The 18,860-nt window shown below is 43.3% G+C and overlaps 1 protein-coding gene across 1 annotated transcript in view; it reads left to right on the forward strand.

Annotated features, from left to right (window-relative positions):
- kcnn3 (potassium intermediate/small conductance calcium-activated channel, subfamily N, member 3) overlaps positions 1–18,860 on the forward strand; it is a 145,147-nt gene that overhangs the window by 86,738 nt on the left and 39,549 nt on the right. The window contains exons 6-7 of the mRNA XM_054780640.1: positions 8,305–8,446; positions 14,958–15,068. Of these exons, the coding sequence (XP_054636615.1) occupies positions 8,305–8,446; positions 14,958–15,068 (253 nt within the window). The remainder of the gene's footprint in view (positions 1–8,304; positions 8,447–14,957; positions 15,069–18,860) is intronic.

Raw genomic sequence — 18,860 nt, forward strand, 5'->3', positions numbered from 1 at the left:
ACGTCTGTCTCGTGCCAGTGTAGCCAAGGGTTTCAGGATGCTACCTGATGTGGAAGTTTGGTGTGAATAAAGGATGGGAGCTACGGCTACAGCTAGGCAAGTTTATCATTTGCACTGTGAAAAGAGTAAAAAGTAAACATCAGTAAAACAGATAGATAATGACCAATAATTGTCAATAAATACATTTATGTTTCACGTTTTTAAATAAGTATAAACATGTGCTGGTGCCATTTTTCAGGGATATTATTATTGTTATTACTGTAAACGCTGTAATTACAGCCTAGGCGTTTATTCACCACAAAGAGAACAGGGCATTCATTGGAAGCAGGACATCATTGGAGAGAGGCTGTTATTGCTCACATTTGAAAAGTCATTATATTTAACAACTAAATGTTTAAAACTTGAATTTGAATTTGAAGTGCAGTTTAAAGGGTTTGGAGTGCATGATAAAGTAGAAAGGAAAACACAGCTCACTTTGACTACACATGGTCACTTATAACAAGTATATTTCACAACACAGCAGCAACAGAGCCAATGTTGTAATGTCAGTAATGTCAGTAGGGAGCAATCTACTCAGCCAGCATTAACAGTGCTGATGTGTACAACAGGGTGGCAAGCGCAACACGCATTACTTTCACACCAACAGCAGAGTAACGCAACTGACATTTTACAGCGCATGCAGAGGTAGCTGAAGCTGCTGGATGCTGCCCACTCATTCAACCTCAAATGCAGCTACTGCTGTCTTGTGGAGTTAATCAAAAACGACATCAGGCCAGAGCTTTATGATGATGACAGGTGTTTTCTTGTTATTCCCGCCATGGGAATGCATGTATGGATGTTGCTGACATCCACACCCACCCCCTTTGATTGCAGAAAGTTGGCCACCTGTTGTTCTGCTGAAGCAACATCATCTTGTTCTCCTCCTCAGCTTCCCTGATACTAGACCTGTGTGTAATGTGGGGCCCAGTCACTATCACATTGGTACTGGTCATGCCCTGTTCCAAATCATCAATCTTGGATGTCATTTGCAATATAATGTAATTATTTTCAGCATTTTGCTTCTTTTAAGCATCCACTTTTTTATTACTGACTGAGGGTGAATGAAATGGGTTTTGTGGAAAAAAACAGGCCTATTTTTATAGAGAAAAGCAAGAAAGGTCAGGCTTTCCCAAATAAAAAAATAAAAAAATAAATAATAAATTTGTTTGGAAAAGCAATCTCATGTCCCCGCGACCCTACTGAGGATAAGCGGCATAGAAAACAGATGGATGGATGGAATCTCATGTAAATTTTGTGGAGTACAAACAATAGTTGCAGATGTCTTTTGAAGTATGTTCAGTAATCCCTCTTCCATCATAGTTAATCACTTCCAGACCCGACCGTGATACGCACATTTTCGAGAAGTAGGATTCCTTAGTTATAAACTGAACATTTGAGCATAGAAAACCTGTTTATTACTTTCTAAATATGTTTTTTAACATTATTAGAGCCCTCTAGATATGAAATAACACCCCCACAGTCACCTTTACACATGTATTACGCAAAATAGTAGACATAATAACAAAATGTCATCTCATCAATGTAACATTGCTGACCTCTAGTGACCAGTGTAGAATACTACACATCATCACAACGTCTTTGAATGCATCTTCTGAATGCCTTATATTTGTATTTTAGTTCCATAGTTCAGTTACTATTTTATACTTTGAAATGCTTAATTTAGGAAAAAATAAAAAATAAAAATTGCTTAAATATGCATAATTTTTTTACTAATAGGCTCTGTTTAACTATGAAACAGGGATGACTTAGTAATTAATATATTTTTAAAAACCGTTAAGCCGCAAAATTCATGGCACCAAATGGCAAGGGATTACTTGAGATCAGGGGTGCTCACACTTTTTCAGCCTGCAAGCTACTTTTAAAATGACCAAGTCCCAAAGATCTACCTCTTACGATAAACATAGAAAACATGTAGAGTATATTTGCTATACTTATAAATGTAAGTATTTATGTATGCTGTACGTGAATATCAGGGGTGCACACACTCTTTCAGCATGCTTCAGTCGACATGAGCTGTCTCTTACTATAAACACATATATATGAAATTGAACCTGTAAACTTTGAAATTAGTATACTAAATACTAATAATTAATATTTCACATTCACAGTTTCAGAGTTTACAGGTAATCAAAGTAATCGATATCATCCAATAATTGATAATTCAATTCATTACGGCAATAAAGACAAAAACATATAATTCCTCAATATTTGTGTACATAACCTGAGTAGTATGTCAGTCAAATAGCTACGTAGCGTTCATTAGACACACAATTCATGTGTTACGTCCAGTTAGCATTTGCTCTCAAACATTACAGATGTACAAGAAATTAAATGTTTATGCAAAAGACAATGCAGCCAAAGACAAGGCAACATATTAAGTCATTCAATACCAATTACGTATTTATATGTTTTTATAAACCTGAACGGCCAATCCCTTTACGTTTTTTTGAGCGAGAGGCAAACATAGGTGATAACGCAACTGCACATGAATGGATGTCCCTTATAGAGCAGTTTTAAGCCATAAAAGCGACCACTAGATGGCAGAAGAGCATTTGATAAGAGCTCGGCATGTGAATTTGAATGGAAAAAACGTTTCACAAACGGAAGTGTAGAAAACACGCATATCTATAGTGGAGTTGAGGACACAAAGCAAAGCCATTAAACAACTTTTTTTCCACATAACTAGCCTCTACCAGTAAACAGATAACTTTTGTTATAGACATAGGCATCTTACCGCCGGTTTAGTACATCCGTAATCAGAATAATATAGATGAAAGTTACATTTCCATGTGTAGCTTGAGACGTCTGTTCACCATTTAGTCTTTGCCGCGTGGGAGCAAATGTCTTCATGTCACTTAATGTCAGCCGACTGATGTCATATGACATCTACAAAGTGATGTTTACGCGATCAACCCACACTAGCTTCGCAGTTGACCGTTAGCTTGCGATCAACATTATGGGCACGCCTGCTGTAGATACATCTTTGTTTTTGATATACATTATTATCATTATCACACATTTGACTTTTAAATACAGGGTTATTCAAATAGAATGAAGCGATTTCATGATACAATATTTATTATCAGGAAAAGCAATAGAAAACTCCAGCCAAGTCACAAGTATTCTACTCACAATCAAGTTTTATTTCCTGTCTTACAAGTGTTCACTGTGGCCACCCCCAGCAGCACAGCCAACAATGCGATATGAGAATTTCTCCCAGATGCGTATCAGCATATCACGTTCAGGGGCGGACATACCATTAGGCAAACACAGGCAATTGCCTAGGGCCCCGAGATTTCCAAGGGCCCCCAAACGTCTCATAAAAACTGATTATATCTTCGATTTGAAGTGCATATTACTGCTTTAGTCTTAATTCACAAGCTTAAAACTACATCAAAATGCGTAATATATCATGATCGTTTTGACCGCTCCCCCCCTCCTCTTTCGTGCATGTTACTGTGCGTGTGCAGATCGATTCAGGAAGACGGTAGAAAACAAACTTGTTGGCACTGTTTGGAGAAAAATAAAGCAGAGTTACCCCAGTGAAGCACGTTAACGGCGATAACTAATTTATTGAATTATTTATGTTAAATATGTTAGTGCAATTAACGCATGCCCTTTTCTATTTTTTGCTATTTTATTGTTCATTTTGGACATTCAACACACTCACGCAGTACATTACAACAGGGAGACACTTTTGAACATCGGCAGGGTTCACCATGAACTTTCATTTAGCCTCTCAGACTTTGCCTTTCTTCTGCGCCGGGAGAACGCAGCAGCCTGCGGCCCCGGTGAGCTGAATACCCGGCGAGCAAAGCATCCGAGGCGTAAACGAGGCAAGCGAGCCGGCCTGCATGCTAGGCTAAAAGCTAGAGCGACTAGGCCACCGCTACCAAGCTTGCTGCTAGCCAACGTCCGCTCTCTTGAAAACAAGATGGACGAACTACGAGCAAGGATTACAGCTCAACGTGAGATCAGGGAATGCTGTGTCCTCACCTTCACAGAAACCTGGCTGACGGAGGATATACCGGACTCGGCGATCAAGTTGGAATCATTTGCTGCTTACCGGGGAGATCGGACTTTAGCGTCTGGTAAACACAGAGGTGGCGGCGTCTGTGTTTACGTAAACAAACGGTGGTGCACAGACGTACAGACGATGGAAAAGCACTGCTCGCAGGACATTGAGCTGCTGATGGTGAAATGCAGACCTTTTTATTTACCTCGTGAGTTTAGCGCTGTGTATTTAACTGCTGTTTACATCCCACCACGAGCTAACACTGCTAATGCACTAGGCCTCCTGCATGACATCATCGATAAACACGAGACCAAACACCCAGACGCTGTATTCATTATATCTGGCGATTTCAACCACTGTAACCTCAGGACTGTCCTCCCCAAATATTACCAGTATGTGAGCTTTCCCACAAGGGAAAATAACATCCTGGACCAAGTCTACTGCAACATGAAAGGTGCTTTGAAGGCTGTTCCAAGACCCCACTTTGGAAAGGCTGACCACATCTCTATATTCCTTTATCCAACGTACAGACAACTTCTCAAAAAAGCTCCCCCTGTAAGTACAGCAGTTAAAGTATGGAATGAAGAAACTGATCAAGTACTTCAGGACTGCTTTGGCTGCACAAACTGGGATGTGTTTAAAACTGCAGCGGGGAGGGAAGATTGTACTGTTGATTTGGATGAATATGCTTCTGCTGTTACTGGCTACATTAGCACATGTATAGAGACTGTTACCACCACCAAGTATTACAGAAAATACCCTAACCAAAAACAGTGGATGAACTGTGATGTAAGGGCTAAGCTACGTGCTCGTTCGACTGCATTTGTCATGGGCACCGCTGATGACTACAAAAAGGCCAGATATGACCTGAGGAGGTCCATACGAGAGGCCAAAAGACAGTACAGACAGAAGCTGGAGGGCTACTATTCCACCTCAGACCCTCGGCGCATGTGGGCGGGGCTCCAGCACATCACAGACTATCGACAGCAGAGTAGCGTAGCCACGTCCAGCCAAACCACACTTCCAGATGAGCTGAACGAGTTCTATGCCCGCTTTGACACCCAAACTTCTGATGAGCAGAGAGGGTGGCTGAACCTGGGGAGCACACAGGACGCACCTCTCATGGTGACATCAGCTGATGTGCGCAGGGTTCTAAACAAAACAAACCCACGAAAAGCAGCAGGCCCAGACAACATCTCAGGACGTGCACTTCGGGTTTGCTCATCAGAGCTAGCTGATGTGCTTGCTGACATATTTAACCTGTCGCTTGCACAAGCATCTGTACCGACCTGCTTTAAGTCCACCACCATAGTGCCCGTACCCAAGAAGAGCAACGTGACCTGCTTGAATGACTATCGCCCTATAGCACTCACTCCTATTGTAATGAAGTGCTTTGAAAGAATAGTCATGACCCACATCAAAAAGAGCATCCCGGCGGCAACTGTGGACCCTCTACAGTTTGCATATCGCCAGAACCGGTCCACGGATGATGCAGTCAACACTGCCATCCACACAGCCCTTTCTCACCTACAGGGCCAGGACACATACGTCAGAATGCTATTTATAGACTATAGCTCCGCTTTTAATACAGTCAGCCCCCACAAACTCACAAATAAGCTCCTCACACTTGGCCTGTCTCCCTCCCTCTGTAACTGGGTGTTTAACTTTCTCACAGGCAGGCCCCAGTCAGTCAGAGTCCACAACCGCACATCCAGCTCAAGAATTGTGAGCACTGGGACCCCACAGGGGTGTGTGCTGAGTCCACTCCTCTACACGCTCTTCACCTACGATTGCGTGGCCTCCCAGAACAACACCAGCATCATTAAATTTGCGGATGACACTACAGTCATCGGACTGATCACTGGTGGTGTTGAAACATCATACAGAAGAGAGGTGGCGGACCTCATAGCTTGGTGTCGTGATAACAATCTCCTTCTCAATACAGATAAGACTAAAGAGATGATCATCGACCCAAGAACAAGGGAAAAGGAGCCACATAGACCCCTGTTTATTGGTGAGACTGAGGTGGAGAGGGTGAAAACCTTCAAGTTCCTTGGCACACACATCAGCGAGGACCTCACCTGGTCTCACAACACCCAACAAATTCTGAAGAAGTCCCAAAGGAGACTGTACTTCCTGAGAAGACTGAGGAAATTTGGCATGTCCACCACAATCCTGAGTTGCTTCTACAGATGCACCATCGAAAGTGTCCTTACCGCCTCCATCACTGTTTGGTACGGTAACTGTACAACACGTGATAGGAAGGCACTCCAGCGGGTGATCAAGACCTCACAGAACATTGTTGGGGCAGCCCTCCCCTCACTGCAAGACATTTATACATCTAGAGTCCTACGCAGAACACACAACCTCATCAAGGACAGCACACATCCACAACACTCATTATTCACACTCCTACCATCAGGCAGACGCTACAGGAGTTTGAAGTCCAGGACCACAAGGCTGGCAAACAGCTTTTACCCACAGGCCATCAGGCTTCTCAATGAAGCACTCAGACACGCCACACGCAACACACACTCATAGCACTTTATTTATTTATTTATTTATTTGTATTATTTACTTGCATTAATGTCTCTTCTGTTGTTGCTTAATTTCTTGGTATTTATGTATATGTGTTTATGTTTCTTATGTTCTTATTCTTTCTTGTGTTTTTCTTTCTTTTCCTTGGGAGAATGAACAGAATAAGATTTTCATTGCATGGTATAACTGCTGTTTTACCATGCACATGACAATAAAACTCTCTTGAATCTTGAATCTCTTGAATGCCCATCAGATCAAGCACACCTCTCTGTTACGGAAGCACAGTGGAGCGTCCCCACACAGTCACACAGGGTCTGACGCTCTTTTCTAACTTCACTCTGACCTGAACGCATCTACAGCAGTACAATTGCAACACCGTATCATATACTGTATGCATCTCCAACTCACACACGTCTCCAGTCCGTTCATCCTGGGAACGACACTTCCTCATTCTTATTACAATTCACTTTGTAACTCTTAATTCGGCTGTACGATTGGCTATATTTACTATTCTGGAAAATACACTGAAAACAAGTACATTTACCTTAAATTACGTGTTGTCTTTGAACACAACCCCTCATTACTCATCATAACAGTTTAAAGTGTGATTCAAATGTTGTGCTACTATTAAAGAGACTCGTGTTAGACAAATAGATTTTCAGACTTGTGTGGTATCTTTTAGCTTGGTTGACATATTCAGTTCACTTGGAGCTGTTAATACATACATACATATATATATATATATATATATATATATATATATATATATATATATATATATATATATATATATATATATAATCCTGCCCTGTCATTTTATCTTTCTGTTAATCAAATACAGTAAAAATGGGCATATTTCAGACATGGCTGCTCATGGTGATTAATCATGATTAATTCAGTTAGAGACTGATTAATCTGATCAAAAATTGTTATCATTTGTCAGCCCTAGTTTTTATAAAAACTATCGAAGGTGTGAACCCTTTCACAGTCGCAACAAACGCAGACACACGACCACAGAAGCAGCACCACGGTCAGTGTCAGCCGCAGAGAATGCAGTAGTTGTAGAGATGAAACAGAGAGCGATGCGTTTCATCGCAAAGATGTGAGTATTAAAGCGCTAAACTATATTAAATGTTGGTCAATGTTCTCATCAATTACAGTAAAAGCGTTGAGATGATTCACTTGTTAGGTAATAATAATCCCCCGGGAGGATTTGAAGGACTTTATCTAGCTCAGGAAACAGGAACATTTTCTCATTTTCCCATGTGTTTGTAGATGACAAACATTAACATTTAAAAACAAATAATTTTACTTGTAAATTTACGAATTTATTCTCAAAATCTCAGATGATTTTTTTTTCCATTGTGGCCCTCATATTCCACAAAAATAAAACAAAATACATTTAAAATTTTTAAAAAGTTTTGTCAGTGCAGTACAAGGATATAGAGGGCCACAATGACTGGGTTTGCCTCGGGCTCCCAAGTGACTAAATACGACCCTGATCACTATCAACTGAACGACGCGATTATAGCGCCCCTGTGACAGCCGTTCAAAACTTAGAAAACTCCTCTTTCAAATGGTCACTGAGTCATTCCATGACGATGCTTGAGAACTGAAGCAATGCGTCACGAATATGGGTTCATTCTGTGGGAATAACCCTGTATGTCATACTTTGTGATAATATCCTGCAGGTATCACGATGCACAGGACGTGACCAGTAACTTCCTGGGAGCCATGTGGCTGATCTCCATCACTTTCCTGTCCATTGGCTATGGAGACATGGTCCCTCATACCTACTGTGGCAAAGGAGTGTGCCTGCTCACCGGAATCATGGTCAGTACATTCACTGCCCCCGGCTCTCTCTCCCTTTCTCTCTCTCAAGCATCCCCTCGGCACCGTCCTTGCCTCGTTCAAAGGTCGACAGATTATATTGCATGCGGTTTGTGTCACATGGGCACCCCAGTGCGGAATTGGACTGCTCCTGTGTAGTTTTCTAGGTGCATCAACAAGAGCCCATTACTGTTCATTAAATGTGTGTGTGCGTGTGTGTGTGTGTGTGTGTGTGTGTGTGTGCATGTCCTCATTACATAATGAAGGTGCCACCGATTCAGGGTGTCACATCCTCCCACTCTCAGCTTGGCTTTCTCTCCTTCATGCCGCCAGTCCATCTTTCATCACATGTTGCTCTCTGTCCAACCTCCTCCTCCTCCTCCTTCTCCTCTCCTGCCCAGTCACTTTGCTTCCATTCACCTCAAACCCACCCTGCCGCTCTCCAGCGACTGGATTTTTTTTTACAAGTCATTTGAAGTGCCAAAAATTGTCGCGGATGATGGTTCCAACAAGGTCAGGCAGACGAAATAGGATTCAAATGAAACATGTTACCTACGATTGCTGCTCTCAGAGGACGTGTAGCACACGGCGACTAATGAGCGGCTGTGTGCAGCTAAAGAGACGCCGTGCAGTGGGGGCACGCCTCAATTGGGAGTGATGCATTTTTTAATATGTTACATAATCGTATTAGCTTTCTGAACGACAGAATGATTTGGCGCTCAAAGTGAAGCGAGCGCTGTCTTTCTCAGAATACAGCAAAAGGATGCAAATTCCCAGTCGAGGAGCTTTTAAAATGTTTTCTTTCAAGTAACTGAAGTCACTATAATGTAATTTTAATGAATGGGAATTACTGAGCATGAGCAATTATTCATGTAGTAGCCTCACAAGGCTCACAGCAGGTGATTTGTTGATGAAAATGTGTCAACATTTTGAAAAAAGCATGTCAAACAAGCAAGTGAGGCAGCCCATTGTGACTGCAGACATCATGGACATCATAGACATCATGTAATTTAGCACTGCACATTTTAATGTTGGCTGAATGTTGAATGTTTCCTCCCACATTCCAAAACATGCATGTTTGGTTAATTGGCGACTCTAAATTGTCCATACTGTAGGTATGAATGTGAGCATGAATGGTTGTTTGTCTATATGTGCCCTGCGATTGGCTGGCGACCAGTCCACCCAGTCAGCTGGGATAGGCTCCAGCAAACCGGCAGTATAAGCGGCATAGAAAATGCGTAGATGGATGTCTGTGAATATTGTCACTCATCCAGATCAACATTGTATTCTCAGGGCATTGAATCGATCACAACTAGACTGTTCGGGTTGTCTTAGAAGACGTCTCGCCTCTCATCCCAGCAGGCTTTATAAGTTCACGCTCAAAGAATATATCTAGTCCTATCTAGTCAGACTAGTGCAGGGGTCGGCAACCTTTAGCATCAAAAGAGCCATTTGCCTCCTCTTCCAGTAAAGAAAAATGGTCTTGAGTCGCAAAACATGACACAGCTTAGAAACTTTTAGCTTTCATCTTTTTCAAATTTTACCTGTTCCAACAACGGAATTCAGAAGTGGAGAGCGCATGCTTTTGAATGGTTTTACCAAAAATCTGCAAAATGCGGGGGTGTGAATGCTGAATTGGAGTTGGCAATATATACCATATATTTTGTATCAATTTTATACTAAATAAAACCTTAATCAAAATTGTGCCCGCACTCTCCCATTTTTTATAAGTGCCCCTCGGTGGAAATGTCTGGAGACCCTTGGTGCACACAAGAAGATAAAACTTAATCAAAACATGCACCCATACTGTGTTGCTCTACAAAAAATCCACTGTAACTTTCGGGTGTTTTGCCGAATCATCACAAAATTTGATACGCACCTTTAGGGGATTGACAAGCACATGTCTGCAAAATTTGAGCAAGATGGTTTGAAAAACATGGCTGCCACTCCAAGCATTACATCTTTAGGACTTAGCAACTAATTGCCTATAAATCCTAGGTTCCCAAAGTGGGGTATGTATACCCCCAGGGGTACACCGATTGTCATAGGGGGTATGTGCATAAAAATGAAAAACAATTAACTAGCACCTAACACTCACAATTACAAGTGCGCCTGAACGCCTCACGATGCAAGGAGAACGGAGCAGGAAGTTGTTCTTTGCTCTGTGTGCATCGTATGAACAAATAAATAAGTTTGATGATTACTGTATTTTGTATGATTTTGTGCATTAAGAGTATGATCATCTCCGCACAGCACAGCGGTGAAAACCTGTCACTGTGAGTGGGAATTCTCCCCAAAAATGAGGCTTTATCGTTGGTTGTGTGTATTTTTGCACTTCGGATATTGCTTAATTATGATTTGGTATTAATTTCATAAGCAGACTTAAACCATAGCCATCGTGAGTGGACAATAAAAGTAGAGGTCAAGTTCAACACATTCAAACGCAAGGATGCCAACATCAGGTTAATCGCATTTACATTATTTTCTATGGGAAAATATGCTTTGGTTAGAGTCGTTTTGGTTTGAGTCGGACATTCTGTATCGGATTAACGACGTTAACAAAGGCACCGCTATGTATATTTCTATATTTTTTCTTAATATTCAAATTCAAATTGCTTATTTATGTTTGCATAAGGCCCTCATGTAAAAGGAAGTTTTGTTAATAAATAAGCAAACTTTCAATTGCTTTATTCATTTTTAATCAAAGGAAAGTAAATTATGCAACAAATGTATTTTAGGCATATTTGAACCATGGTGCATCGTGATCAGGAGGTAAATCGTATCTAATTTAATCGCCAGTTGAAGAAGCGGTACCTTACACACATCGAATCGTTACTAGTGAATTGAGATATACTCTATATCGTATCGGGTAGAGCGATTCCAGAGATTTCCCTTGCCTCGTATGCTGGCATGTCTTCCACAGGATTTTAACCACGACCCATACAGGACGCCACAAATGTCACTGTAAAATCATTGTATTGTAAATGTTTGTGCAAATGTAAAGACGTAGTCACAAAACAAGGAGGCTGTGGATACTGAACGTCCCATGCTTGCCGCCGCAGGCAGCATCCTCCACACAACACCGACACTGAGCTTGACACACACTCTTAGTACGACTCCCCCACACAAACACACACACATACACACACTAACACACACACTAACTCCTGCCCTGTCGCACACTCTGGCAACACTCATCAGAGTTTCCAGAGTGGTTTATTTTCACAGCACATCAGAGGAGGAGTGATGAGGGCGCGGGTACAAGAGACTAAGGTGAGGCTTGAGTGTACGAGGGAAATCAGAGCAGAGAAGCAAAGGAAATAAAAGGTTGTGCTTTGCGTGATAGGTTAGGGGGGAAATAAAAAGCCTCCTTGGCATCCTTGTAATGAGTTTATACAGTGAAGATTGCTGAAGTCATTACTATGGCAACACAAGGATTCCGTCGGTGCCCCAAGGCTACCTGAGGGTGGTGCAGGGGTTTGCATGGGCAGGAGGATGATGAACTGTTGTGCAAGTGGAGGCGATTTCCACACTACTGCTAAACTTGTGCAAAGTGCAGTACATTTAAAATATTGTCACACAGGCAAAGTTTGCAGATGCATTCACTGGAATACCTTCTATAGACTGCAGAACTGCCTGGTACTTCACTTTTATGTACCGCTGAAAAAGTTAGGTAGGTAGTAGAAGCGGTCTGTTTAGCTACTGTGGTTAGTTACCGTAATTTCCCGTGATGCACCGGTGTTTAAGGCGCACCCACTAAATTTACAGAAAAAAACTTGAAAATTTGAAACAGAAAATTTGTACATATACAGTGTATAAGCCGCACCGGACTATAAGCTGCACATGTCCACGTCATAAAATATGGGTGTGCAGGAGTCCATGAGGACCAGGCAGCTCTTTATTTGACAGGAGCCAATCACGAGCTATAAAAAAACTCACGACGAGCTTGGCAACCCACAGAAATCACAGGAGGTCATTACTTAATATAACAGTCTGACTCACGGTGTCATCTTACAAAGAACGCTAAAATCATCACACAGCAACTTAACACTCAAAACTAGATAAGAATTATACAAGGCAAGTACCAATATGAGTTTGAAATAAAAAAAAACAACAACAGCTATTTTAACCCATAATGCATTTTGTCCCAGCAAAGCATCATTGGTTATTGCTACCCGGGCGCTGCAATGATGTCAGCCCCCCTGGCTCTCTCTGGTGGACAGAGGCTGCATTGTAGCACCCCACCAGCAATAACCAATGAAATGCTGTGCTGGAACGAAATGTTTTTTACATTTAAACTCGTATTGGTACTTGCCTTGTATATTCCGTACCTAGCTTTTGAGTGTTAGTGGGTCTTGAATTGAGTTTCTGTGGATGATTTTAGCGTTCATTCTAAGATGACAGCGTGAGTCAGACTGTTAAACTGAGTAATGACATCCTGCGATTTCCCGTGGATTGACAAGCACGTCGTGAGTTCCCTTGAGATTGGCTCCTGCCAAAGAAAGACCTACCGTTTCCTCACTGACTTGCAAGCGGCACAGTATATAACCAATTGTAGTAGTTCTGAAGTAAAGGAGATGTCACGACATTAGAACATAGCCATAAATTATCCACACTGCTGTATAAGCCGCAGGGTTCAAAGTTTAAGTAAAAAAGTAGCGGCTATACACCAGAAATTATCGTTTAAATAAAAAAATGGAAAAGTTTGGACACCCCTGGTCTAGGTCATAATTATTACTTTTGTAGACAGAGTGGTAAGTTGGCAATAATTCCTCAACACATATTCGCACATGTAAAATGTACAGCATACATGTACCACTGTTAAGAAAAAAAACCACAATATTTACATGTTTATGTGTTTATGCCTCACTGATCGTGTTCTTTTCTTCAGTGGCTCTTGTTTGAGAGGTAAAAGTGAAACTTATCTATAACTTGTAAATTGGGATTCCGATTCCATCTGTTCAGGGATCATCTTACAGTTTGTGTGTGAGTCACTCTTGGTGATCCAAAGTCGCAAGAAAGCGTCAATGTCAAGCAAGCGGGAGGGTTTGGGTTGGAGTGAGCCTCGTGTCAAAAATCGACATCAGTTACTTGCTGAGTTTCACCATTCACTGGTGGTCCTGGAAGGGAACCCCTGCGAAAAGATGTACTGGATCACCTTTTATAGTGTCACCCGGCATGGGTGACACTATGAAAGGTGAATAGAACAGTCCACTCCACAACAAAATGATATCACGCACAATGAACCAGGAAGCTAACATTGTCTTCTTCTGTTCAGAAGTCTTTGCTTGTTGTTCTCGCTTGAAGCTAAAAAAAACAATACCACTCGTGGTGAGTAAATGTTGCACAGTGGCACAGATGGTATTTCCCCCCTTTTCTGACAGCGAGGTGGATAGCTGCAGAGTGGTGGGGCGAGCGAGGGAGACACTCGGCCGCGTGAAACAAATCACAGCGGCTTGCGGCAATCCGTCTGTGGAGATTGCTCAGGGAACCCCGCCGGAATCCAACAGACGTGGGCGTACCCCCCTCTCACACACACACACATGATGGCTGCATAAAACAATCAGCACCATGCTGTGTCAGAGCAAAGAGACGCACACTGTACTTGTACATATTGTACTGCAGCAATTCATCAAGGGCTCTTTCCTCTAAAGCACTGACGTGGATGAACGCTCTCCATGGGCTGGTGTCATATTTTATTCATAGTGTTGGAATAAACACAAATAGAGTGGCTACACATGGCTACTAATGTTACATTTGACTCAACCCAGGCAGGTTATTTTTGTGCCTGCTGTGAAAGTCTTCCTTTGGCTCCGAGATGCAGGCCATACATTTTCATTAAACACGCTTAATCTTAATTCATTACTTATCAGGAGGTATGTGACCTCATTAACATTGCTTGTGTCGCCCTCTTCCTCCCACTCCATGGCTCCTGGATTCATCCTCCCTTTCCCATTTGTATGCGCTCATCGCGCCGCGCTGCCTTTATCTTTCCCTCCCTCGTTCCTCTCCCCTTCACAGCGCTCCCTGTTGAAAACACACGTCTAATTTGAAAGTTAACCAAGTCTGTCTTCCCCTTCACTTCCCGAGTGCGTCGTACTGCACAAGCCGAGCCACGTTTTCCAAATTTGAGCCTCCTGCAGGCCGCGACAAGGCTGGCACCATGTAATTAAGATTGGCAGCATGTCATTGCATGACATTATGTCGTGTCAATCCATGATGCTTTTTCCAGCTATACCGGGCATGTTTGTCAACCGTGCACTGGAGCAATATAGGAGGAGGGATCTCACACCAGATGGATTGGAAGAGAAAATAGACTTGGCTTGCTTTGCGACATGAGGAACACAATTCTCCATCCTAATCCTATTCCTCTCTCTCTCCCTCTCTGCTATCGCTTCTTCCTCATATTTGTGTTGTCCCTTCACTCATTTTGTTGAATTTACAAAGTCAAATTAACCAATTCCTCCTCCGTAGCCATTGACTCAATGCTCCATTTCGTCCTCCCCTCCTTCAGGGTGCTGGTTGCACCGCTCTGGTGGTTGCCGTGGTAGCCAGGAAGCTGGAGCTGACCAAGGCCGAGAAGCACGTACACAACTTCATGATGGACACGCAGCTCACCAAGAGGGTGCGTAAGGCCTCATGTGGTGTCACTCGAGTGTGAATGAGTGTGACTTTTCGGGCTGCATGAATCTGTACAAAATGTGAATCATGATTATCTTGCAACAAATTGAGATGGTGATTCTCTGGGACAATTTTTTCACAAGCAGACACACACGCACACACACACACACACACACACCATGTTCAGGGCCGTGTGCTTTGGCTTTAACGAAATCACACTGTACTTTATTATTATTATCATTATTATTAGAGTCCTGCTTGTCTTGTTCTTCTTTAAAGGAACTTCCAGTGGCCTTTTTTCATGGCAGTTCACGGGGGACTTTTTTTTGTAACAACGAATATGAAGAAAAAAAAATCCATAATCCATCAAGTCAAAAACACGGCCCGCTCGCTCACTCTACAATACATTCAATACAAAAATAATAGCCAGGGTGCCTCCCAGGACGGGGTAGTGGAGCTAACACGCCCTGACCTACAAGGTTCACTGGGGGACGGGGAGAGCAAGTTCTTGTGTAAAATGGCACCATTTCTTTGCGATGCAGCTCATTCAGTAAAAGAAATAAATAGTTAGAAATGAGATCACTTAAGTGCAGGCGTCACCAACCCGCCAGTCATGAGCTAATAGCGGCGGTCGATCACGGGAATATTAGAACAAAATGCATTTATACGTCAGTGTCCTACCTTCCCAGAGAGTGACCAACAGGCACGCATTTTGACCACTGAACACGCCCGTACGCCTCGCCACCCTCCAGGCACGCAGCCCACTCCCCAAAACCCAACCGGAGGTACCAGCGCACCAGTACACCAGTACACCGTACACCCCACCCCGCTACAACAAGCATTCAGCGGCAAGCAATACAGAGAGAGAGAGAGACAGAGAGCAGTGATGTGTCTGAGGACAGCAATTATTGCAAATAAATATGGCTCAATATCTTCCTTTGCAACCGCAAAATGAAGGCACAAATATAACTCCATAGACGTGCACCTCCAAAAAAGCATTCGAGCTGCGGCCCGCTAGGGCTGACTATCGTAACGCATTCACCAGTCTTTCGCTCCTCAAGCTCAAGCCAGCAAGCTGAGTTGTAGTTTGCTCATAGAGCCGATGCCACGAGCCCGACCCCGACAAAGATCCACAAAAGTATGGGTGGCCGAAGTGCAGCTGGAGGGCCATCCGCGGCCCGTGGCTCATTAGTCATTGCATCACTGCAGAAATAAAATAAAATTTAAAAAACAACAAAAATGGTAGAAACATAGAGCAAAAGGCACAATGAGAAAAGGGTTAAATGTTGAAGCCAACACCCGACCACTGCTGTCAATTTTTTTTCTGCAGTCCAATGGCTTTTGTGACTTTTTATTCATCCGTCTATCCCTTTCATTCATTTATATGCATTTTGAATTGTTTTCTGCATGTTAAACTATAATTGTAAAACTATAAAAATGTGTTTTGTGTTAACATTTTTGGCCTTTTGGAACAAATTAATTGGATTTACACTATTTCATATGTAAATATCCATTTAGCGTCCATGTCGGTTAGAATCAGACCTTCTGGAATTAATGATGCTAACCAGGCTTCCACTGTAATTGGGTTTCAACTGTAGCATATTGCAAGAAATGCGTTCACAGTAGCAGTAGCAGTGCACTTTATAGTGTAATTTTATATTTCCGCAGGTGAAATTTTCACCGTTTATCTGACAAACTTCCACTTTGATTTTAAATGTCACAGGGTTTTGATGTGTTCCCAGTTGTTTGGGGAAAGAAGCACATGCTGCATGTATGAGCAGTTGATCCCTTTGGGTGTTTTTGACGATAACTGGGGATTGACAGCTTGTCCTTTTGCCGCGCCTCCTTCGCCCTCCGCGACGACAACATCACAGTCAGCGTTCCCGTGACAGAGTGCCATGTTATTTTAGAGAGCGGAGGCAATAAAAGGTTATCTCCGGCAAACTTTCACCGGCCGAATGTCTCTCTTTCTTTCCATCACTGATCTTTTTCCATCCTCCACCGCCCCCCTTTTTCCACAAGTGTGACATTTGTATCTCTTACTGTAATTCTCTTTCTTTCTCTCCATTGCAGTCTGTCACCGCATTTCCTTTCCTTTCCTCATCTCGGCCACTTTCCGTCCCTCCCTCACTCCCTCTTCTGGCCCTTTTCAATTTTTCATACAATTGAAAGACCCACGTTTTAAAAATAGCCGCCCGTATCAAATATGTAGAGTACATTATGGCAGCGGGCTACGTGAGAGACAGAGTGAGGAGGGATGATCAATGACTTCACAGATTCAAGGGAGGAAGAGAGAGACTCTCACTGGGGGGGTCCTGTGGCCATCCTTATACCACACCACATGTTTTCTAATGAACCAACTTGTGTTTTTCTTCATTTAGTTACATGAATGAGCTCCCAGCAGCATCCTGTGCTGGAAATGTAAGTGTAAATAGATTAAAGAGCAGCCTTAGAGCGATTTGTAGAGCGTGAGGCACATGTGAAGGCTTTTTTCATTCTCATTATTGTCGTTTCAAATGAGCAGAGCCTCTTCCACATCCTCCCCCTGCTAATCCATCCCGGCAGGTTTGTTTCGCCTTATTTATGTTGGCTGGCATATTGAAATTCATTATTTTTCCAAGCGGGAATGTCATAGCATTTTAGAAAAAAATGTGATATACTTTACAGTGGAACACGTTTAAGTCAGTGCCACCTATAACCCTGGTCCCAAACCGCCGTACTTGGAAGTGTGTGCCGTTTATTTGAATATTGGGGATCCGTACGTGGTGCGTACCTCCTCAGTACGGATTTGGGAGCACGCAGAGATGCCGTAGTACTTTTAGTGCAGGAGGAAGTTTTGCTGCATCCAGGCTGCGTCGGGTTACGGATTCACCCCCAGTCCGGGTGACACGCGTGCCAATGAGCGCACAACGCACTCACTCAGTGAGCACGCACTAGATAAGTGTGCCGTCCGTGCTTACTCTGCACTCCAATGAGCACATGGACGTACTGAGTAAGCACATGCCCCGCACTTACAACACACGTTGTGCGCACTGATTTCTGCAGTAAAGCCAAGAGCTGACGGACGATGCCAAGATGCCAAATGCACATAAGAAGGGGTCAGCTGCATCTGCAGCTCAAAAGCCAGCGGACACGCCCAGAGAGGCCCAACAGAAACAGGCCGTGGGAGATGAGAGGACCAGGGAGGAAGAGGAGAGGAGGAGCAAAGAAGAGTCAGATGGTGACGCCATAGACACTAAGGCTTAGGGTCTGATCATAAGTAGCGTGCTGCTAAAGGTGCGCTGCTACTTGAAGCTGCTTTTGCATCATCAGAACCTGGAGTCTCTGCGGTGGAATGGGCGGCATCTTGAGTCAGCAGCAGCCGCAGGGACTTCTGGAGAACCTCGGAAGGTCATCCCATACTGTATATACCACCCCCCACCCGACATCGGGCGGAAAAACCCACGTTCATCAACATGCGAGTGAGTAAGGACACCGTACGTGAGCAGCACATGTAGGTACGGCCTCCGTATGATAAGCACGTTGCAAGCACGTTGTAAGCACGTACAACTCACTTACCACATGCGCAACGTACGACGCACGCAACCGCTCATGGCCAGGCGTGGCGTGCGGGCCACATACTTACACCAACCGTGCGAGTGACGTGCGTTGACGTACACTCTCCCTGCTCTTGCCACTCAGAAAAAAGTGGCGGCCGTGGCTTCCCCAAAAAACTTACGGACTAAAAAGACGCACGGTGGGTTGTGACCAGGGCTTATGTCACCACGCTGCTGGTGCTGGTGTAAACACCCTACTG

The sequence above is a fragment of the Dunckerocampus dactyliophorus genome, chromosome 7, assembly GCF_027744805.1.
Source record: "Dunckerocampus dactyliophorus isolate RoL2022-P2 chromosome 7, RoL_Ddac_1.1, whole genome shotgun sequence".
In the NCBI taxonomy this organism is placed as follows: domain Eukaryota; kingdom Metazoa; phylum Chordata; class Actinopteri; order Syngnathiformes; family Syngnathidae; genus Dunckerocampus; species Dunckerocampus dactyliophorus.